Below are 23,334 nucleotides of genomic sequence, written 5' to 3'. Positions count from 1 at the left end.
AGTGCTGCTTCCCAAAGGACAACAGAGCACCCAGCTGCTGTCGGGCCCTCGGGCTGTGTGCCCTGCTGTGTGCTCTAACTGTTTGTGTTTTAGTATATGCTTGTGCATTGAGTATCCGTGCAGGCAGGGATCCTCTCCAGCTCCTGTTGTGACTCCAGTTTGCTTTCCTGTCAGGATACAAGGGAGAGAACTGAGGGACGAGGTGGTTGTAAACACATCTGTTTCCGACTCAAACATTCCTCATCCTCATTGACACTGCTGTGCTCTCTTGACTCAATGTCCATCCTTTGCTCTCCTGCCTGCCTCACCCTTGTCAAATCAAGTCATTCAGCTTGAGTATTCCCTTTTCAGTGACCCGGGCACATGTCTCCTCCTTTCTTTGACTGTCACATGTATTGTATCTGCTCATTTTCCCCCTCTAATGCCATTTCATGTACATTTTTTAAAGTTTCTTATTACATACTGCTTTATTCCTCCTGACTCATGCTAAAAGATCTTCTCACTATCATCCCTCAGCCAGTTATGTTTCCCAATACAGCATATTCATATTTGTCTTTGCCTGTGCCCTCCATCCTCAACATCCACTCTGTATTGCCCCTCCAGTATTTTTGCCTCTGGTTTTCATTATGCTGTGATTGCTTTATCCTGTTCTGGTTACTAAGAGATGTTGTCTTTAAAACTATGTGCTGATGCTGTACTGAAGACCTGCTGACAGTGCGTCAGTGGTGCAAGGTCAACTAATTTTTTACAGCTCATTTCACTCGGCTTCATTCATTATCATTGAGTCTCACCTAACCTCTGGCTCTACAAACACTGTAATATCCTCCACACTTTCACCTAATGACCTCCCCTTATCACATGACCATGTCATTTGACCACAATCATGTGAACTAGTGTGGTTTGCAACTTTGCGCTCATGCTGTTTCAACGGCTTTTCTATCAAACAAGCACAGTTACCTTCATGTATCAATTTAGTAAAGTCAAGGGGTTGGAACAAAAATTGATTTCTCTAGCAGAACTTGCTTACTCTGTGCAGTCACGCATCAGATTCCTCCAGCCTGTATGTGGTGCAGCATATATTAATGATACATTTCTGGTCCCCATTACATGTTGACAGCCAGTTAATCAGTGAGAAATGTTGCTGTCTTAAACTATGTGCTAATATTTGGTGAAACCTGCAGAGAGTGCAATGTAATTTACAGGCTTAGTCATAATTCAAAATCTGTTTGCTGTTCTTAATCTGTGATTGCAGCTATTGAGAGAGAATAAATGTGATGCAGCTGTTCAGAAGTTCATTATTTTCAGGTTAACACTATGGCTTCTCATCTGTCATGTGGACTTCAACATGGGAACCTTAGTAGGTGTGGCAAGCCATTTTAACTTTTATTCCTTAAAACTTACGAGTCGCTATTTAAAAAGCTAATAGTACTTATTTATTAGTAACTATTCCATTAGGTACTATTAACTATTCCCGTTTTACTAGTAACAATTGATTAGATACTAGTACTTAATTTTTAGTTACTAGTAACTAATCCTTTATTTACTATTAACTCTTTCTTTAGTTACTAGTAACTTCTGAAATAGTTACTAGTAACCATTTCCATTTTACTATAGTAATATAGTATCTATTTTTTAGATACTAGTACCTATTCATTAGTTACTGGTACTTATTCCACTAGTAACCTGAATTCTTACTAGTAAATTCTCTTTGGTTACTAGCTCTTCATTAATGACTAGTAAAATGGCTTGTTAATAGTAACATTTTCATCGTTACTAGTAAGAATGGAATAATTACTAATACCTAAAAAGTAAGCACTAGTATCTACACAGTAGACACTAGTAAAATGGAAATGGTTACAAGTAACTATTCAAATAGTTAGAAGTCACCAATGAATAGGTGATATCGGAACTGCAGAGCCCACTGATTTAAATGGAAAAAATGTGCAATTTGTGACTAGTAAGTAAAAAAAATTGTTACTAGTAACTTACGGAATAGTCACTAGTGACAAAAATTAAGTACTAGTATCTAATCTATTGTTAATAGCAAAACGGGAATAGTTACTAGTGTAACAGTACTTTCTGGATTGGTAGCGTTCTCCTGATCTTCGGGCCTGTGGCTAATAAGCAGTTACAAGTTCCTCAATAATCTTCTTTAATTGACACCAAGATGCATGACAATAACAACACACACGTTTTCACAGTCCTGCGACTCTGTCACACTTCTCTGTCTCCCCCTGGAAACATGATGGTAGGAACCAAAATACTCTGCTCTGAATTAACAAATGTTAAGGAAACAATTACTGTGTACTAATAAACTTAACAAAATAATATTATATTTTCTCCTACTGTTTCATAGGCAACATAAATTATTAACAGAAATTAAGTAACCACAATCTATAATGTATAAAATAACTAAGGTTACGCTAGTAACTAATGGAATAGTTACTAACTATTCCATAACTAAAGTGTCAGCAGCACCTCTTTTTCTTGAGGAAGCTCCGCAGACTTCAGGTTCACCAGTCAGTCCTGATAGCTTTTTACAAATATTTCCTTGAATCTGTAATAACTTTCAATAAATCAGCCTGGTTTGGATCACTATCAGACATCCATCGCAACACACAAAACAAAATCATAACAATGAGCAGTAAGCATAGATAAGATGCTTGCCTTTGGTGTGGGAGACCTGGGTTCAATTCCCACTGTGTCCACCACTTAACCCCTAGTTGCTCCAGAGGCGTGCGACGTCTGACATGTATAGCAATTGTAAGTCGCTTTGGATAAAAGCGTCAGATAAATGTTAAAATGGCTTTCCATAAGTAGGTGTAGTTTTTGACCATGAATTACTTACTGTTAAGGGTGGCCAGCAAAGAGTTTACATTCCTCCAAAATGTTTTTTTTTCAGGTATTATTGGTCATTCTTGATCAACATTTTATTTGACCTTTTATTTTATTTGCTTGTTCCACAGTCTGTTGATATAGAGAAGAAACAGTCTGGACATGAAACAGAGACATTTGAGTTATTTTTGTGATCAACGAATTATAAGGAAATAGAGGAGCATATTCAACCCACCTGACCCACATATTGGCAAGTGAATTTTAATTGCCGCCTTTAGGATCTCGATATGCTGTCAGATTCATTGGGAATTCCAACTTCCCACTGCGGACATTTTTTACATACTTTATCACGTACTTTATTTTGTTAGCTGTTACGAAAACATGGTGCCTCCAAAGTATTCAGAAAGGGTCACAAATTATTTGGTTATTATCATTTGGTGTACTGAATGGTGTACTGAATATGTACTGTATGTGACACTAGAGAAACAATTGCATGAAAAATAGGCCAAGGGGCCAAAGGGTGGGCGCTAGTGCTCAACAGACAGACATAGACACCACTGTTTCTGCTATCACGGCCATTATTTGTGACACTCTCTGTATCTACAGTATGTGGTCAAATGTGTTTCTTTACTGCAATCGAAATTTGGGACCCTATCTAAATACTACAGAAGCACCATCTTTAGTAGCAGCTAAAGATAACACCGTGCACTTAACTTGTTTGAGTCCTAATGTACTATATAGAGTACATCCTTCTAGTGATGTTAAACAGATGGGGGTGTGGCCTACATAGCAAATGTTCTGTCTTTTCAAAATGGCTCACCACCAGCTTCTAAGGGATGCAAACAATCATATCTTTTAGATATTCACCCATTACAGCAAAATGTTTTTAAATGTTTTTTTTTTTTGTTAAAAAAAGGTTTCTTAAAATAAAATATGAAATTTTCCATGATGAATGTGTTTTAAATTAGTTTTGTATTGGTATATATAAGATAACTGTAAAATGTAAAGCAAATTAATGGCTAACAATGCTTTTTTTTTTTTTGCGTCAAATTAGACCTGCTGACCCCTACCAAGGACATGTGATAATCTCAATTACTGAAATTATGTAAATGAAATCGATATTTAAAAACATTATTTCTTCTGGGTCTCACTAAAAATTATGAAAAAAGAATGGTTGCAATGTGCTGTAGCTAAACTTGGGCCACAGAATCTGATGTGTCAGAGAATTTGGTGCAAAACCACCAAATTCATGTTTTCATACACAACATTTTGTGCTTTTGTATGGTTTAATTATTTGTGTGTTTTGATTTGTTGCCATTTGCACATAGTTTTGTTATTACATGTTTTTGTTGACATAATAAATAAATGACAATAACTCCATAATAAACCCCATATTAACTTAATAGTCTAGCTGCTGCATACAATTCCACTTACAGGGATAAATTAAGTTCTAGTGAACAAGAAATTTTAAAACATTCTACAAAACAATTCCAAGATTTTATTTCTTCAATCTTCCATGCCATGTTGTCACTGACTTTTGGAACTTCTCTGCAACTTGGAGCAATGCAGTAAGAAACAAACATCAACAGTCAGAGCAGAAACACTAAACATGTGTAAAACAGAAGTTTACAAAAATGTAAATAGCACCAAGATGACATTCAGTTTTTTTTCATAAAGACCAAACAAGTGTCCACACAAAGGATGTCAAGTGTGCTTGTCAGTGGAAACCCGTAGCAGCGTATTAGTCCCATATCATCCACCAGGATTTGTTATTGTCATTTTGCTAATACAAACAGTTTAACATCATAACAATGCAGTCACTTCATATAAGTTAAAAAAAAGTAAAATGTGAAAATGTAGCAATCACGAGCAGAGGAAAAAAACGAACAAATGCCCTATAGAATAACATCTCAAGGGAAAACATTGCCCAGCTATACAACCATAGGTGAGTCTTTGTATTCTGTGTCTTCTCTCCCCTCTTTACTAAACTAAATACCCAGGACATCTGGAGGCACTATGTTGGGGAGCTTATGGGAAATTACTTTCATCGGTTCAGTTAATTTGCATCTGTGCCGATGGGATTAGAAAAAGAGAGGAGAGAAGCAGAGGAAGTCACTTGAGCTAATGAGAAGCACACATAAGTCTCTTTTAAAATGTAGCTGTAGCTCAGGTGCTACTGGTCTCCTTTTTGGTTGGCTACTTCCTTGGCAACGCAGTCTTTGACCTCCCCTTTCAGCTCTGCTAGCTGCTCTGAATGGACGCCAAGAGTGCCATTCACTTGGGCCAGGTAGGAATCTGAGTGTCTCTCAAGCTCTGCCCTGATCCTCTCCAGGTGCTCTGCCAGTTCCCCCAGGCTGCTGCACTGGCCCTCTACCTGGCTCACCCTGCTATCAACGTTCTTCACCTCCTTCTGTACTTCTATCGCTGTGCTCCGGCATCCCTGCAGCTCCCCAGACAGCTGTCTCTTCAAGGCCAGTAGCTCTCCCTTCAGCTGAGCCAGCCGCCTCTCCCCGGCCCCCAGGAGAGAGGCCTGGTGGCCCACTAGTTTGGTGATTCCTTGCACCTGGTTGACTAGCTGGTGCTCTCTCTGCTCCCAGGTGGTGTTAGCGTGGCCCACTTCACTTGCAATGAAGCTAATAGAGTCCTTTAGGCCCTTCAGAGTGCGGTTCACAGAGTTGATGTTGACCTTCAGCAGGGTGATCTCTCCCTGGACGACTCCCTCTGTGTCCTCCTGAGCGACACGGAAGAGCAGGTTCTGTAGGGTGGTGTTTAGGCGGTCCAGCTGGTTAGAATGGGAGTTCAGGCGGTCAGTCATCTTCTTCTCCATCCCCTCACAATCTTCCTCTACTTCAGTGAGACTGACACCCCCTGCTGGCGGAGTGGAAGGTGAACAGGAAGAGGTGCAGAGGAGCTCCAGATCTATTAATTGTTTCTGAATGCCATCCAGGTCTCCCTCCACTCTCCTCCTCACAGACTCAATCTCTGTCTCCAGTGCCGGGACCACCTGACCCTCCAGGAGTGCCGGCGCAGTGGCATTACTCAGCTCCTCAACGGCCACAAAAACTCTCTCTTCCAGGGTCTTCAGCTTGTCCTCCAGCATAGTCTTGAAGCCATCCAGACCACCAGGGAGCCCTGCTACTCCATCAGGTCCTCCCTCTGTGGCATTGAGGCGACCCTCTATGTCCACTAGGCGGGTCTCGATCAGTGTCTCCACGTGTATGCTGTGATCAGTGATGGCGGTATGGAGCTGTCTCTGAGATTCTGTCAAACCTTTAACTGACTCCTCCAGCAGAAGCACACGCTGGGACAGACTGTTCACCTGCAATAATCAATAAATTAGTAGTTCATTAGTGATCAAATGTCCAGTCGTACATGATTACAATGTAGATATGTTGCTCTCTCTGTAGCATAGTCTGAAATGTAGGCATGTAGGAAATGTTTTTAGTAAATGGATTAGTTTCACATTTTGGGAAATATGACTTATTCGCTTTCTCACAGAGACATAGATGAGAAGGTTGACACCACTCTCGTATGAAGCTACAGCCAGGTGACTGGTTAACCTAGCTTAGCTTACAATGCAATGCTTCAGGTTTTGTATGGATTAAATAAAGGAGATATCATTTGTTTATTAATTAGCTTTAGAGGTGCTTGTAGGTGGATCTTGTTACCTTTGGATAGAGCCAGGCTAGCTGTTTCTCCCTGTTTCTGGCCTTTATGCTAAGCTAAGCTAAACATCTCCAGGCTGGCGCTTCATGTAGACATAGAGAGTGGTATCAGTCTTTTCATCTAACTCTCGGCAAGAAAGCAAATAAGCATACTGTGCAAAATGCCAAACTATTCCTTTAAACCTTCTCTCTAAAGTTTGGTGGTGTTCCTGAAGAAATTTCCATCCATCAAAACAAGTTATTTAAGGACTGTTCACTTGATGTGTTTACTGCATGCTTATAATATTATAATGACATCCATGGCATACCTGTCCACAGCAGCTCTCAGTGAGAGTTAGACCCTGGATCTGAGCCTGCAAAGAACCCAACTCCTCCCGCAGCCCAGTCTCTCTTCCATCAAGAGACTGCTGCATCTGCTCCTGGCCATCCATGTGGTCCCTGTGGCACTTCCTCTGAACCTCCCCAATCTTCGTGTCACAGTGGCTCTCTAGACTGGTCAGACGGCGCTCAAATCCATCCAGGATCTCAGCCCTCATGTCAGCCAGCTTGCCGTCTATGATCTCGTCCAGACGAGCAGCGGAGCTTGGGCCAAGGATGGGCGTGCCTCTAGCTCCTTCCAATAGCCTCTTCAGCTGGCCATCATGACCCAGGACCATCCCCTAAGGACAGAGAATTTTTTTTTGCATTCAATAAAGAAAAGAGAAGGGGAACTGAAGCCTGATCAGTCTGTGCAGATATTGTATCGACTATGTGCAAGCATTGTGGGACTGTACCTGAATCTCCTCTAAGATGTGTGTTTTGGCTCGCAGGTCATCCCTCACTTCTGTTACCCTCCCTGCTAAGTCTCCAAAACCAGTGAAGCTTTCTCCTCCTTCCAGTCCATCTGGAGTCCCATCTGGGATCACCCCAAATCCCACTGTAGAGTCGGGCACACGGGGAGCGTTGGGGAGCAGGGACACCAGGATTTTGTTGGTGTCTTCCCGGAGAGATGTGCGCAATCGCTGCTCGAGGCCAGCCACCACCCCGTTCAGAGTGTCTAGACCCTGGGTGAGGCGACGCAGGTCCTCCTCCATGTGGTCCAAACGTTCACCAGTCACTCCTGAAATCCCAAATTTGTTACCTGTATTTCCAAGAATCAAACACAAAGGAGAAAGGATGTTTTTGTTTTTATTTGTGAGAAAGTCTACCAGCACTGAAGATGGAATGATGCAGCATTTGAGGACATTTAAAAAGGAGAAAGAGAAAATATATGCTTACTGAGATGTGCATGCACATCCAACACAAACAATAGTTGTGCAAGTTTAAAGCCCAGGATTATACAACAAATTGGTTGCCATTTGTTCTCACCATAGTTTGGTTTTCCATTCCCAGCAGGAAGCTGTCCTGTGGGTATTGGTCTATGGTCAGGCACACTGGGGAAGGGTTTATCTGGCTCCAATTGGCCACCTCCAGGCTTCTTGTCCACAGGAGGTCTAGGACCATGGGGGAACCCCTTCATGCCTGGGCGATTGGGCCCACCCGTACCCTTGAAAGGTGGCATCATGACGTCAGGCAGCGATGTGGGTCCATCATAGCAGTTTTCTCCAGAGTAACCGGGACAACATCTCCATTCCAGCTCTGTGACTGTCTTAAAACCCACCTTGTACTTTGGTTTGTAGAATGTCCTGTACCTAAAGGAAACATGACAGAAAACTTGTTTACTATCAGAGGTTCTGAGTATGTTACAATTGTCATAAAACTTGTCATATCAAAAATTCTATCAGAAGTGCTGCATTTGTTTGTGCTAATTAAGAGCACAGAGCCAGGGCAGAGTATGAGAGGTGCAGAGCAGAGATAAAGGGATGAAGTTCTCTATGGGATTAAACACAGTTTAGAGGGAGATTAGGAGATTAGGTGTAATGTAAACGATGTGGCATCAAAGGATTGAACCAGGGTCAGCACCCAACTTCACTGTTATTTTGTTGAAGCTTAATTTCCTTTTGATTGCGGATCTCTTTCTCCGTCACATGCATGCACATACACGCACACACAGCCCTTTAAACTTTAATACAGCTGTCGGACAACAACAAATATATTCAAATATTCTGTCTCCATCTGGTGGGTGCACATGTGTTGGCCCATGCCTTGACTTTGGCTCTCCATTCCAAACCGTGGATTCATGAATATAGATTAGTACCTCTAATCTTAAACTAATTGTAACCTTATACCTCAAAAAGCAGTCTCTACTCATAGGGACCTTAATTGTTGTCCCCACAGAGACACATGCCCCCATGGTTTAATGTGCATTCAGGTTAAAATCTCCACCGGGATATAAAAAACATGACGCACGCACACACACACACACACACACACACACACAGAGTCATTCATCTGTATTTTTTTGGAAGAGAAAATCTCTCCCTCCTTAAATTACCCCTGTGTGGGGGCTTTTGAAAGGCACATTAAAAATAATCATGCTTCATGAGCATGTCTCCAAATATATGCACCACATAGGTGGTATATGTATCAAGCAAGACTACATCCAATTAACACCAATTCCCCCAAGTGCGATCTCTCTGTAGAGGAACTGCTGAGTTCTGAGCTGAGGACATTATTTATACTTTATTTTCTTTATTTGTACTTTATTATATGGACAGTACATCATGTGAACACTAGAGGGCAGCATTGACATATAGAGTATATTCTACCTTGTTCCACATGATGCAGTTTACTCAATATTAAGTTATACTTACATATTTTAAACTATACAACCAACCTCCTTATGACTCAGAAGGTGCTGTCAAGGTTTGAGGTGCAACATTGGCTGTTTCTTTTATTCCATTTTGTTGTTCTGTTGAAAAAACTTACATGACAACCGGACATTTCTGACCCCAGATGCACTTGGTGGTGTACTCAGCCTTCACATAGGTAGCCACTCCATCCTGCATTGTGCATGAGATGTTCTTCTGGACAACGTACGCACAGTGGTTTCTGTGGAGACAGTAGAGGGACATTAGAATCCTTTGCGCTGCACCATTGTATACTAAAGTCAGACTACATAGCTAACAGCAACTACTGTGTGCACAAGTGACAGTGATAAAGGTAAATTCTAAAATGTCATGTAACAGTAGCACAAGTAAAGAAAAGTCATCACATCGGTCCATCTCTCAGTAATATTAGTTACACAGCATATACATTAAGCAAACATCAGCCACTGGAGGATACTTGTCATAAAATTTTGTTTATCACTGGAACTTTAAACAAACAAATACTTGCTCAAACAACACTTCTCATCTCATTCAGTGATATTCCCCTTTTAAGCTCTGCAGCTGGGTGATGAGATTATTAATTCCTCACAAATAAGTATTTCAAATATGAAGCCTCCAGTTTGAAAGCTTTACTGTAGGCTACTGTTTACTTTAATTATTTTGTCTGTCCTCTATTCTGTTGTGAAGTGTTTTTTGTAACACTGGTTTTATAAAAAACACTTTCATTTCAAATTGCTTTTTTGATTTGCAACCCATAACCAGGTCTTACAAGGTTCAAATGGGTTTCCACAGGGTTTTATATTTCATATAGATAAATTGTAAGTGATGTTTCCCGGTTTAATCTAAAAAGCCACAAATTTATGGATGCCTCTGGCATTGTCAGTATGATGGCACAGGATGTTTGCTGAGTTTTGTCTGGATGGATTGTCTTTTGTTTCCTTCTAGTTAAAAATGATAAATCAGTAACTTTTATTGGCAAATTCATTTATTTACAGTTTTTAACACTGAGCTGAATTTCTTCATGCAGACACAAAACAAGAAATATCACCAAGACCATTTTCAGTCCCAGTCGTGCTCAGATGTGTCCAGAAATAATAAGTGCACTATTACTACTTTGAATAGTTGTTGCATCATCCTGGAGCTGGACCTTCTCTCACTTTCTCTCGCTTCATTGCCAGTGCAGCTACAGCAACTGCTAAATGTTACCCTGGCCCCCATGCAACACAGGAAATGATGATCTGCGCTCTTTAGGCTCACATGTGAAGCATTTCTTACATTCAGTGGGGAGCATTTAGCAACACATGCTGTATTTAACGTCACTCCACAGCTGTTTCAGGACAAATAGAAGTGTTTGGAAGAGCAGGGAGGGACACAGGGGCCGAGGAGGGTCCACATGCCAAGTTAACAGCTTCAGAGGGCTAACTTCGAATCTGTGAGAAACCACTGCACTCCGGCTGCTTTCTTCAAATCGTTGAGTGTGTTGACAGCGTTTATGTGGGTTTGTGTCTGTGTGTGTGTCACCACTCTCCCTGTGTTGACATAATGTTAATAGCGGTGGAAGGAAAGGGGCAGGAGTGAGAATGACAGAGCTCCTTTCATACCAGCCTGACAACCTGCTGCCAGGTCATGCGTTGTTAAGGAAGTGGTGGTTATGACCTGAACTGAGGTGGTGCGATGGGAGTTCTAAATGGGAGAATTTACTGGTTGCTGCAGATTATTATTTTTTTGTGTGTAAAAATCTGGCTGGAAACATTGTTTTTGTATCAGATGGTACTTAGGTGTATGAAATGAAGACAGTAAGCTTAATTTCACAATGCAAGTGGTGCTGCATCATAATGTCATAGACATTTTCCCTCTCATTAAAACTCCTGACAAACTCTTGTAAGATAAGATAAGATAAGATAAATCTTTATTATCCATTTCTAGAAACTTGTCTTTGGCTTCACCAGGTTCGTTAAAAACATTAAAAACATCAAATGCACATCACAGGACACATACGACCAATACATTTAAACACAGAAACCAATAGGAGCTTCAAGTAGACCGGTTATCTCTTATGAATTCATCAAAGCAACTGCACAAGGGATAAAAGAATTTTTAAAAAGTTTTTTGTTGCCCTGGGTAGCCTGTAACGCCTTCCTGAGGGGAGCTTGTCAAATTCAGCAAACAGGGGATGTGAAGGATCCCCCACAATTAGTTGTGCTTTTTGCCCCTATATACCACTCAGTATCAACAAATACATATGTTGCATAACCTTTTTATAGATATAGTCAGAGTTTGCTGTAAAACTCAATCTACTATCAAGTAGGGTGCCTAAGTATTTAAAGTCCATAATGTCAACAGGACGGTCATTATTGTTTACTGTTTTTAGGCTAAGTGGGATGTTATTACTGCAGATCACCAACTCCTTAGTTTTACAGGTATTTATGACTAGAGCACTGTTTGAACACCAGCTAATTAATTTGCCAATGAGATTAAAATATGCTCTCTCCCCACCCCTTCATGCATTAAACCAACCAAGCCATATCATCCGCGTACTTGGGAAGTGGAGTGGTTCTGTTTCCCTGCTCAGTCTGCTGGTGCTGCTGTTACAATTCTGCTAATAATTTGCTTTCATGCTACTTCTTTTTTTCACCACCACCCCACCTGCAGGCTCTTTTCTTTACGATCCCTGAGCGGTGTTAACACTGGTCTCTCCCTCTACTCTCATCTGCTGCTAACAGAATACACAGAGCCTTTGGCGCCAAAATAAATCTTAGTTTTCTAACATGTGAGAAGTCTGGCACAAATATATTTGTACAAGATCATATTCACATGTTGATGGCAGTAGAGATTCTTAAATTTAAGAAAAACTGACGATACTTTCATCCACTGAATGCGAGAATTATAGTGAGAGGAATTGAGTATTATATATAGTATTATTATATAGTAGTAAGTATTATATAGGAAAACCCTTAATAGTGTTCAAGGAGTAAGGTTTCCTCCCAATAAGTGGCATTTTCAACTGCAACAAGAAGCTTTATGGATTAGCTTTTTTGTGTATGTGAGATTTGGGAAAAGGTACTGTAAGCGTACAAGGATTTTGGACAGCTGATGGAGAGCAGACTCAGTACATGTGTATGTCTGTGTATACAGTTCTGTAAGTGTGTGACCCTTCTTACATTACGCACAGAGCTGATCAGTGGGGTGAAAAGTGACCATGTTCAACAATTTGTTTGTCAATTGCACATCTGCGGGGAGCCAATGACCTTCAAACTCACACACAATGCCTGAAAAGTGCAGGAATCCAGATGTAGATGGGATGAAAAGAACCCCCCAACTTTCTCTTGGTCTCTGTTTCTTCCTCAGTCTGCTCTTTGCCTGTTTTCACAGATCTGTCAATGTCATTTGGGTCTGTGAGTGATATTTTATCCTCAGCGTCTTACAGACAGAGGGGCTCTGGCTTTGTGAGAATCAAAGTCAACTGCTGAGATAAATCCTGTCCCTCTGCACCACAGTGTCAGTCAGGGCAACTGCAGGTCACCCTCTCTGCTGTGTAAAAACAGATCTCTATAGGACGAATGGTGAGTTTCAACTTGAGAGATAGTGATAGTGTGTGTGAGCTGCACACTCTCACACACACGTGTGCACATATTATACTCGCACAATGAAGCTCTTTGCCCTTTTATCTCACATCCACAGAGACCACACATCTCTGCAGGATGAGGATTACTCAAGCTTTATTACCAGAAATACAAACCAATGATGGGTTAGTGGTCATGTGTGAGAAATGCCTTCTCTCAGCTATTTTCACACCTCATCTCTCAACCAATGTGGCACAAGGAGACTTTAAAACAAGTACAAATACATTCTGATGTTTGTTTTAGCACTCGCTGGTGACAGATGGGAAGGCTTGGCCACACTAGATAACCCAGTAAGTGCCAGACAGTAAAAGTCACTAAGGTCAAGTCCAATGTATTTGTGACTCACATTTAAAAACAACAAGCATTGGGCAACATCTAGTTAATAAATAATTATAATTAACAGTAATAGCAAAAACATAATCTTGATCTGACTAATTGGTCATGGAGAAATGAGTGGTTTTCAAACCAGACTCATGGAAATCCATCCAGTAGTTTGTGAGATATTTATGTCCAGACCAAAGTGGACTGACCAACAGATCTACTGACATTGCCATCCACAGAGCCACGCCGCCAGCATTGCTAAAAATGTCTAACTGCAGCTGATTAGTATGCTCTCTTTGTCTGAACTTACCAACCTTATCTAATGTATCTAATGTGATTACATTCCACTCGTCTGGTATGCAGTTTAGAACACAATTAGGCCTTGAAGAATTCTCCTACTAATTGACCCAGGTCTTAGTCAAATGTTACTCATTGCCTGTTTGAATCTTTCACAGTACAGCTCTACACCGAGGCGTTTTTGAGCCAAAAAGGCAAATTGGCTTCCTGCATATTATCTACAGCTGTGTTTGAGGTATTTCTATTTATTAATATAATAAAGAGCAATGTTTCTCTTGTGAATAAGAAATCTACAAGTTGAACCCTACTTTAACCAACATGAACCTCCCACAAAATATATACAACAGTAAATGTCTCCAGTTGAACCTCCCAACCCCAAATGACTCAACACTGATTCAAATTCATCTGTGTATTAAACTCTTGTACACCTCCCACCCTCACCTGACCTTATTCCCCATTCAACACCAAAACAATCTTCACCTCCTCTTGCCATGACTGTTTCCCTCGCCTCACTTTCCTCTCTCTCCTAACCCACATTGCCCTTTTAATGTAAAAATATTGTCTTTTTTGCTGTCATTATAGCGTGTCATTTTTTGACTGCTAGTCTGGTCCCACTGTAAATATTTCCAGTATAGCATTACAGTTCCTAAATCGCTTCACAGCCTCCCAGGGGGAAAGCAGAATTCCCATCTCAGATTCTCATGTGGAGCGTTTTCGGCAAATATTATTGCTGCTGGTCCTCCACCCTCTGCTGGGCCCAAAACAACTCACCTTTCAATCCCCCCTTTTCCCATAACCTCCCTTTCCTTTTTTTTTTCTCCTGCAAAATCTGCAAACTGCAGGTAATCTCTGTTTACTTATCTTGGCATACCAGTCCTGCTCTTGCCTCTGTTTCTAATATTGTGTTTTCCCCTCCCTCTGTGTTGCCTCATCATGACTCTGACATCTCTAACCTGCTACTTTTCCCTCCATTGCCTCCATTGTTTTGACGCTGTGCCACTAAAGAGCTCACCTTCCTCATTACTAACTGCTCTCTCACCTGTGGGGTTCCTGACTGTTTGAACCCAGGCTCTGACAGATTTATGACCAGAGCGGGCCAGATAGAAAACCATGCAATCTTTAATAGGACTTTTAACAACCATGTCTATGGGCTAACAACTCTCCTCCAGGGCCCATCTCTTTCCATATATGCTCTTAATGAAACCTATTTCTAGTCAACTGGCAGGTCTTGAAGGCCCCATGGGGCAGGGTTGATTGACGGTGCTCTTGTGGCTACTGATTAGGGTTAAAGGAAAGACGGGATACTACAAGCTGTAGGACCAAGGGGATCACACTGTCCTCCACTGCTAGCTCTGGCTATTATAGGTTAAAGGCAGACCATAACTTTTACATGTGCTTTAAATATCTATCAGCCTGTACTCCTCATTACAGCAATAAAACAGCAATGGAAACAATTTTCTGTTGTTAGTTTCAATTAATTATAGATAATTTTTAGTTGTTGAAATTGTATAACTTCATAAGTTGTTTTATTGGACAGTCATGTATTCTTTATGTTGTTTTGTGGTGTTGTATTTTTCTGTTGGAGTACAGAAAGTGGCTCAAACACAGGTAGCGAAGAAACACACCAGTAACTTATCCTCAGGCATTTCCCAAAGCGCATAATCTTCTTTGAGCAAGAATAGGTCTCTGTTTTTGAAATAAAAGGGTATTCAGACAGAATTGTTAGATTTGTTAGGCTCACTGTACTGTTTATGCTTTGGAATTAAATCACCAGCAATGTGTTGCACAGGAGCGTGATACAAACCAAACCAAAGCAACACTGTGAAAAGTATCAGGTTAATTACAATACCAGGGTGCTGCTAAATAATGATAGGTATCTTGAAACTAGGGAACTAGAACTATTAAACTACAATAAAAATACAGAAAAGATTTCAGATAATGATGGGCCTTACATAATATTTATAAAGAGCCGTAGTGAAACCAGTTGTTCCAGCTCTTCCTTAAATAAGAAATCCAATTGACATTTGTAACATCTCTAATAACTAAAAATTCAGACTTGGAATAGAGCCTTTCTCAACAGTATGTGGTGTGATATGTTTAGATTAGGACAGTCATGTTTTTTAGCTGCCTTTAACAAACACTATTTTCCATAAGACCTAGACTTTCAAGGGTTAAATGTTGCGGCTTGACAAAAGAGGCAAGTTGAGGTCTCAGACATGCTGTATCAACAGCAGGACTGAGAGGACTGAAAGGTTTTAGACACATTACCGCTATAAAAATTACCTCAGAAGAGGAGTTTGGATGGATATGGCCGAAACCAAGTTACGATGACAAACGGCGCTGCCTTAGTAAAAGGCGTATTTCCCCAAATGTCAAACAATACCTTTAAAAATATGATTTTGATGGTTTTCAAAAACTATTTGCTTGGAGTCATCAATGTGGACAACACAATTTGGTGCATCGATAACATTGTACAGTGCATTAGCCTATTAAATGGTTTAGCTCCACATTCGCTGTGTGTAAAAAAACCCCATAAAAATCACAAATGTTTTGTCAGAAAGGTTAGTGAAAGCAACAAGTTAAATACATATGTGTTGGTGAGGAGCTTGGGAATTTACTGCCCAGTCTCTGTGACCCTTAGCAGGAGACTGGCTCCATTCTTGACCTCCACTGGACACTCAACACAAACTTACAACAGCAGCCCATAACCCCTAACCTCTACCGACTCACTGACCTTTCCCCCTTGATCTTGGGCCAATCCATCGTTGAAAAGGCCCTTGATATGTCTCTAATCTGATCAGTAAGGACTTGTGGCATGTGATGCACCTATTTCACATTGACGGGTTCATGGGTCTTGGATTATGTTGTGCATTTTCATGTTTGCTCTTTTACTTTGTGACTTATACAATTATGTTAGGAGTGTGTTACACAGAACAAATACACTATATACAGCATCACTTGACAAGCATACCAATTAATAACCACAGTTTCTCAATTTTGTTTAAATAATTTGCTCTTGCAGATGAAGATGTAATGTCAATTACCCATGCACAGTTTTAGCCACGGCCCAATATAAGCTTCTGCACAATAAAACCGTGACAGGTACATTATTGTAACACAGTATTGTGTATTGGCACAGTCAGTGACTAGAGGGTTGTAGCAAGTGGTTGCAATAAGTGAAAGGAATGGCTGTCAAATCAAATCACTTGCTTTGCTGCCAAAACAAGAAAAGCCTGTGGTGCACCAACAGCTGTGAATTTTTAAATATCTCACTAAAAAACAGACGTGTTTTGTCCACTAGTGTGGTCAGTCAGAGTTTGCATTTACTGTACAAGCTGTAAAAGAGTGAAATCCTTCACAAAAATACACACTCACTCACGCACCCATACATAGTATATGCACACACACACACACACACACACACACACACACACACACACACACACACACACACACAGTATATGCACGCACACACACACACCCATACATAGTATATGCACGCACACACACGCACGCAAGTCTCTAATTCCACTGACCAGTGAGGCTGACAACAACTGAGCTCATATATCTGTAGTGGTGGTCTGAAACTGACACGTCCCCGGGGCCCACTGTGTCCAAGGTGTGTCAGCAGCCCTTACATAATAAACACTATAGTTGGACACTGACACATGTACGGGAATATTACTGGCTACCAGCAACAAGCAATTACTGACCATCTGTTATTACTGATCAGTTAGTTTTGAATAGAACCATCTATAACGTCTGTTTAATCTATCAATGTTGGGATTCAGGCTTGGAAAAGTAATAAAATAAAATAAACCTCTTTGGCACCAATGTCAAAAAGTAAATGGATGCCACTGTCATATGCCACGAGCATGCAGTAGACATGAATAACAAACTTTAAAGTATCAGATATGGGGAAACCTTTGATGCAGGGCATATAGTAAAGGCAAGGCAAATTTATTTGTAGAGCACCTTCCAACAACAAGGCAAAACAAAGTAGGCTACTTTACATAATAATAATAATAATAATCTTTATTTGTAGAGCACTTTTCAAAAACAAGTTACAAAGTGCTTTAACAAGTGTAAAGACAATAATACCCAAAAGACAATAATACAAAAATCAATACAAGATAAAAGCAAGAAAACATTGAAAAGACTAAAATACACATTTAAGATAAATACAAAATAAGTAAAATAGAATAAAATAAAGGGATAAAATACAGTCAAATAAGATCGGGAAAGCCTCTCCTATAAAAGTATGTTTTAAGAAGGGACTTAAAAGAGTTCACTGACTCAGCCGACCTGATTTCCTCGGGCAGGCTGTTCCAGAGCCTCGGGGCCCTGACAGCAAACGCTCTGTCCCCTTTAGTTTTCAGTCGAGACTCTGGAACAGACAACAGACCTCTGCCCGAGGATCTCAAGGTACGTGCTGGTGCGTATGGGACTAAAAGGTCAGAAATATAACAAGGCGAGAGGCCATGAAGAGCTTTAAAAGTGATCAATAAAATTTTTAAGTCAATTCTAAAACATACTGGGAGCCAGTGTAATGAAGCTAAAATAGGGGTGATGTGGTCATATTTCTTTGATCTGGTTAAAAGCCTGGCAGCTGAGTTCTGGATAGTCTGGAGTCGATCAGTAGATTTTTTTAAGACCATAGGCCATAGGATAGGTCGCCACCATGTCAATTTTTTGCAACCAGCAGCACCGGACGTGACCATATTTGGATGACACGGTAGAGCTAATGGCTGTGTGCGGCGCTAGCTAGCTTGCTTAGCTAGGTGCATCTGTAATAGACGTTAACTGTCATTTTAACAGGGCTGACATCTTTGTCTAGCTAATAACAGGCTTAAAACTAAATCCCGCCCTGAAGCATACTCTGCTTTATGGTCTATTTTCCTCTAAATGGGACCATAGTTTAATAAATGAACATCATGTTCTATCGAAGAAGAAATTAAACTACTGATTGAGTCCATTATCTCATTATCAAAGTGTTTAATGAGGTAATAAATCAGCTTCTTTTTGCAACCAGAAGAGTCGCCCCCTGTTGGCCGTTCGATAGAGGCAGTTTAAGGGACTTCCGTCTTCACCTCAGTTCTGACTGGAAGCGTCTAGTTTGCACAAGACAAACAAGGCATTAAGAAAAGAAACGCAAGGCAAAAATACGTAAATATGATTTAAAAAGAGTAAAATAAAATTGAAAATAAAAACAAGCTTAAAAGACTAATACAGATTATTAAGTAGAATAAAGTAAAGTACTGAGAACACTGAAATTATATTGATTTAAAGTGTGGCAGCAGAAATGTGATCATGAGCAGTGTTGGGCATTACTTGTGGTGGTGCCTTACAGTATAATGTAATTACATTTGTCAGTAACGAATTGTGTATTTATTACAATTCGATATTCAGTAACAAAATATGTGACTGATTGTTGATTGTTTAAAGGCACCTTTGACGGGGCTTTGTAGAGTGACGAAACTATAGTAACGGGTAAAGTTGCTTATTACTATAAGGTAAACAGCAATGTAATCTCATTATGTTTGTGTGTGTAATGACAAATTAAGTTTTGACTGAAAGTGATGATTTTTGGGTAAGAACAAGTACCGGAAGAGTAAAAATGAGATCTGACAGGAAATTAAGGTAAGGTGAGGGATGGGTGAAGGTTATATTGTTAGGTGAGAAAGTCAAAATTATAGACTGAATATAGACGTTGCACTCAGCGTGAGGGATGCTGAAGGTACATGGCAGACTAAGGAGGGCTGGGCGATCGGCAGTGTTCTGTGGCAGTTTGAGTGAAGCAGCAGGTAGCTGGGGAGCTGTCCAAAGACATTACAGCTCTCAGGGGAAGCCAAGCAAAAGAGAAGAGGAAAGGGAAAAAAAACCAAAAGAGCCCTGCAGGCCAAACATCAGCCATCTCTATCCAGGCAAAATATATCCACATATATCCAATATATCCATCTAACAGCTTCATGGGTTTCAAATAGCATGCATAGTGTGGGATTTTTATTCCTCTACTGTGGTTTGACTGTCCTGACAATATCAGTCCAGCGTATTTACATACATCATACATCACTGATTTAAAACAGAAGAACCATCACCTCTTCCTTTTGATCCTGGATTAGTAAGGTACGTGAAAAACCAAGCTTTCAATAGCAATCTCAATGCAAGCTCAGTTGAGACCACAATGTTATTGCTTTAATATTGATTGGAGATTAGTTGTACCACTCCCTTCTGGCAGCGGGTGCCCAGCTATACTGTACAGTTTTGCCTCAAACTGAGCACCTCCTCCCAACACACACACACACACACACACACACACACACACACACACACACACACACACACACACACACACACACACACACACACACTGTGATGGATCAATACTCTTGTCATCAACTCTGCGCCCCACTCGCTGCACCATAAAGACAATAATGTCGGCTTTGTTTTCATAACGCAGCATGTCATTGTTGATCTATAATGTTTATCCCCAGCCACAGATGGTTTTAGGTGTGAACCACAGAAAAGGGTTGATGGTGAGAAACAGAGAGTCAATTCAGGGATCTGTTACCAAGCCGATACCCTAACTAAAACCATATTTCTGCAACTTGCTGGTGACATGTGTTTCTCAGGGGACATACAGTATGAGGTGGACCCTGCTTGCAAGCACTCTGGCTACTTGGAATGCTTATTGAATTCAATACCTTGCAGCATGGGAAGGGAAATAAAACATGCACCAGCGCTTGTGACATGTCCAAAACAATACACTTACTTGTGACGGGTCATGGGCTTGTTTGGTGAATGATGAGGGTTGAGTCCAGCCTTGTACAGGTTGTATCTGCTTCCATAGAAAGGGTTGACATGGCCTCCATAGAAAGTCCCTTTGCTGTCCACCACAGATAGCAACTCTCCTAAGAGAAAGACTTGTGCAAACAGTTGACAGAACTTGGTCCTCATTGTTTTTTCTTTTTTCAGTAAGTCTTTAAAAGCTTAATTAATTCCTTAGAGTCTTGAGTTGAGTTGCAGGTTTCTCAGAGTGTTGTGTTGAAGTTCCCCAGCTCACGTGCAGTCTTGTCTTCTTCAGTGGGCCCTGAAGGAGACATGGAGCCCAAACAGCTGTAGCATCAGCAGCATCTCGCTCTGTATGCCTTCAGTTCGCACACTCACCACAGTCTGAGCACATAGGACAGAGGAGCAGAGGGAAAAGTTGTGAGGCTGAAGAGGGAGGGAAGAGGAAGAGGGGCAAGGACAACAACACAAAGGTGTGCTGAAAGAAGGGAAAGGAGAAAGAGGAGAGCAGGACAGAGGCAAGAAGGCGGGAGCGTGTGAGTGTGTCTCTAGGAAAGTTTCAGCTCCATACACACACACACAAACACACACACAAGCGTGTGTGAGACCTGCTGACTAGGCTCGACCCTCCAAGTCCTCTGCACTCTGCGTGAGTGACGTTGTGTGTGCAAGAAGCAGCGTGCTGCTCTGCTGCCTCTGAAGGGGCAGGCAGACAGACTGCCTGTATTTGCATATCCCACCCCAACTCCATCCTTGCTGCTCTGTACAAGGGAGTGGGGGTGATTTGGCTATTTCCCTCTTTCTTGCACACATAAACACAAACATATAAACACACACCTTCAAATTCAGACCTTCAGATTCAAAGAAAAAAAGAAAGCTCTGCTCTACTTAATGCTGCTTTAGTTGTTTGTCATCCCCTCTTCTGGCCTATCCGCTTTCTCTCCGATCTCCTGCAATCTCCTGCAAAGTTTTTGTCTCTTTAATCCTTTAACAATTTTATTTCTTTACCCTCTTCTTTTCTTTCTCCATCTGCCCTGGGAGCAGCTGTACATCAAAGTGCAGCCCCAGTGCTCAGTGCCATGTGCGTGGCTGCGGCTGCAGCCAGCTAAGACGCTGTAGATCTGGACACAATGGACCTCCTCCTTGCCTCACCGCGGTCAGTCATTAAAAATCCCAGCCACAGCTTCATTTGCGTTCCACACACCAACCCCCTGCTTATGTCTTTCCGCACTTCCATGTAGTTCTTGAATTCATGCATAACTGCCTCCTGTGTCTTTCAGAAGGTTTGTCCCCGGGGATTACGCAAATCAATTCAATTTCTATAATAAGAGAGCGTCAGTGTTTGATCAGTATCTGAATTAATGTTTGTTGAGCCTGAAAAAATGTCTCTAAACCGTTAGTGAAAGGGAGGCTAGATTGTTGGCAATCGAAGGCGAAGACTTAAAATTTTGTCCCTCCATGGCTTGTCTCAGACACACAAAATCACAAAGGCAAATTATAATTATAATAACGTTCACCTCCTTCAGCAACATACTTGTCATACTCCAAAAATCTATTGGCATTTCTGGTGTTAGTGTCACCAAAGAGTGGAACAGTGAAATTCATTTGCACGTTCTCAATAGGTTGCAAGTAGCTGGTGCTGGATGCTAGCTGACGTAGTGACTACTTTCATATTGCGCCGTGATGTTGGTTGTAGCTAGTTTTGTCTGTGGCAAAATGGAAACAAAAGGAACACTTGGATGGTGCAACAGATCTAATCTGACACCTCCCCCCATTTTGGATTCAAGTGGCATTCTCAAGACAGTTTAAAACTGGTCGTTTATGTAAATTTGTGTTTTAACATTCCCCAAAGTTGAACAGTATGGAAATGCACTGTGTAACTGTGCGAGCACTGATCGCTGAGTTTCTGTTGAAATTATTATAGATAATAAAAATTTGCTGCTACAACCAAGCCACCAAATTAACCTCTGGCTGGATAAAAAAACTTTTTTTCTAGTCGACTAGATGGGTAGCCCCAGCGTGACTCTTCAGTACTTGTGGCTGATTTTAGACTTGAAGGAAGAGGCCGGTCTCTGAAATGGCTTCTTTGTTTGGATGGTTGGTTGCCAGTGTGCTTCTCACCTGTGTGTGGAATATGCAGCATTTATTCTGCTTTATTTACTCTTCATTTACAGGTCAGTGTGAAAGAAAACACGCAGCTTCACGGTATGGAAAGGCACATTTGTGGAAGACTTTCCAAATATGTGTGTTTCAGACATGAGAGAGCTTCAACAGCCACAGAGATGGTAGGTCTATCAACCAATGTGTGTTGTAGCTGGCAAAAGGATGAACAAAACCTTTGAAAAACACCTTAGTCTTTCTCGTTATATCTTCATCTTATTCCATTGTTTGCATAATATGGAATTTAACCTTGTGTTGTTCCTTTCGTCCGCTCATGCTGCACAGCTGAGGATTCATCCTTTCGCTCCAGAAACTGTCACCTCAGAAAAGCAGGAAGAAAGTGAAAAGGAAACTATTTCTAAATCTTTGTCTATTCTGGCATACAGCTCTGAACTGAAATACCGTTTTTCACAGAAATGACTGGCACATTTTTAAACAGATGTCTGCTCCAGCACAGTATCCAGATGCTAAGGAAAAATGGGAGTTATCTGTGAATCTCTCACTCACCTCTCACAGTTTGTGATAATTTAGAACATTAAATAGAATCACATTGGTGTGATGAAAGAACAATTCAACCAAAACAAATACTAAAATAATCAACATCTTCTTATTCTATTGATATATTTGCTTTAAGCCAGAAATGTAATTTTCAGTTTCAATGATTAAACAGTGAGCCAAAACAGTTTCTTGTGGTTGTAATTCACATGAGTCTGGGTTTGTTCTCTTCTTATTTAGAATAGATTTTCATTCTGCAAATATTGGATTTTATATCTCTTGTGCTACATCTGTGAGCAGTTTCAGATACGTGTCCTTACCTGCAGCCTAACTTTTTCTATACTCTGAATGGATATCTGAGATGAAATTCATGTGACATGTTAAAAGTCTGTAGCCTTTTGA

At 40.9% G+C, this 23,334-nt stretch overlaps 1 protein-coding gene and 1 long non-coding RNA gene across 2 annotated transcripts; one reads left to right on the top strand and one right to left on the bottom strand.

Annotated features, from left to right (window-relative positions):
- Positions 1-4,316: 4,316 nt before the first annotated feature.
- Positions 4,317-20,948, bottom strand: LOC119906200 (EMILIN-3). Its single transcript, XM_038723755.1, has 6 exons — positions 20,261-20,948; positions 9,348-9,470; positions 7,848-8,170; positions 7,274-7,620; positions 6,809-7,159; positions 4,317-6,154 (listed from the first exon to the last, which is right to left on the bottom strand). Exons 1-6 carry the CDS (start codon positions 20,443-20,445, stop codon positions 5,009-5,011), a joined length of 2,475 nt encoding a protein of 824 aa, XP_038579683.1. The 5' UTR covers positions 20,446-20,948; the 3' UTR covers positions 4,317-5,008.
- Positions 20,949-22,456: 1,508 nt separating this feature from the next.
- Positions 22,457-23,117, top strand: LOC119904931. The gene is made up of 2 exons (XR_005444758.1): positions 22,457-22,562; positions 22,723-23,117. It is a non-coding gene; the product is annotated as an uncharacterized LOC119904931 (long non-coding RNA).
- Positions 23,118-23,334: the final 217 nt, after the last annotated feature.

Source organism: Micropterus salmoides, unplaced genomic scaffold (genome assembly GCF_014851395.1).
Source record: "Micropterus salmoides isolate LMB-PRFRI ecotype aquatic unplaced genomic scaffold, ASM1485139v1 Ms_hic_scaffold_16, whole genome shotgun sequence".
Taxonomy (NCBI): Eukaryota; Metazoa; Chordata; class Actinopteri; order Centrarchiformes; family Centrarchidae; genus Micropterus; species Micropterus salmoides.
This window is presented reverse-complemented; position numbering and strand designations above follow the sequence as displayed.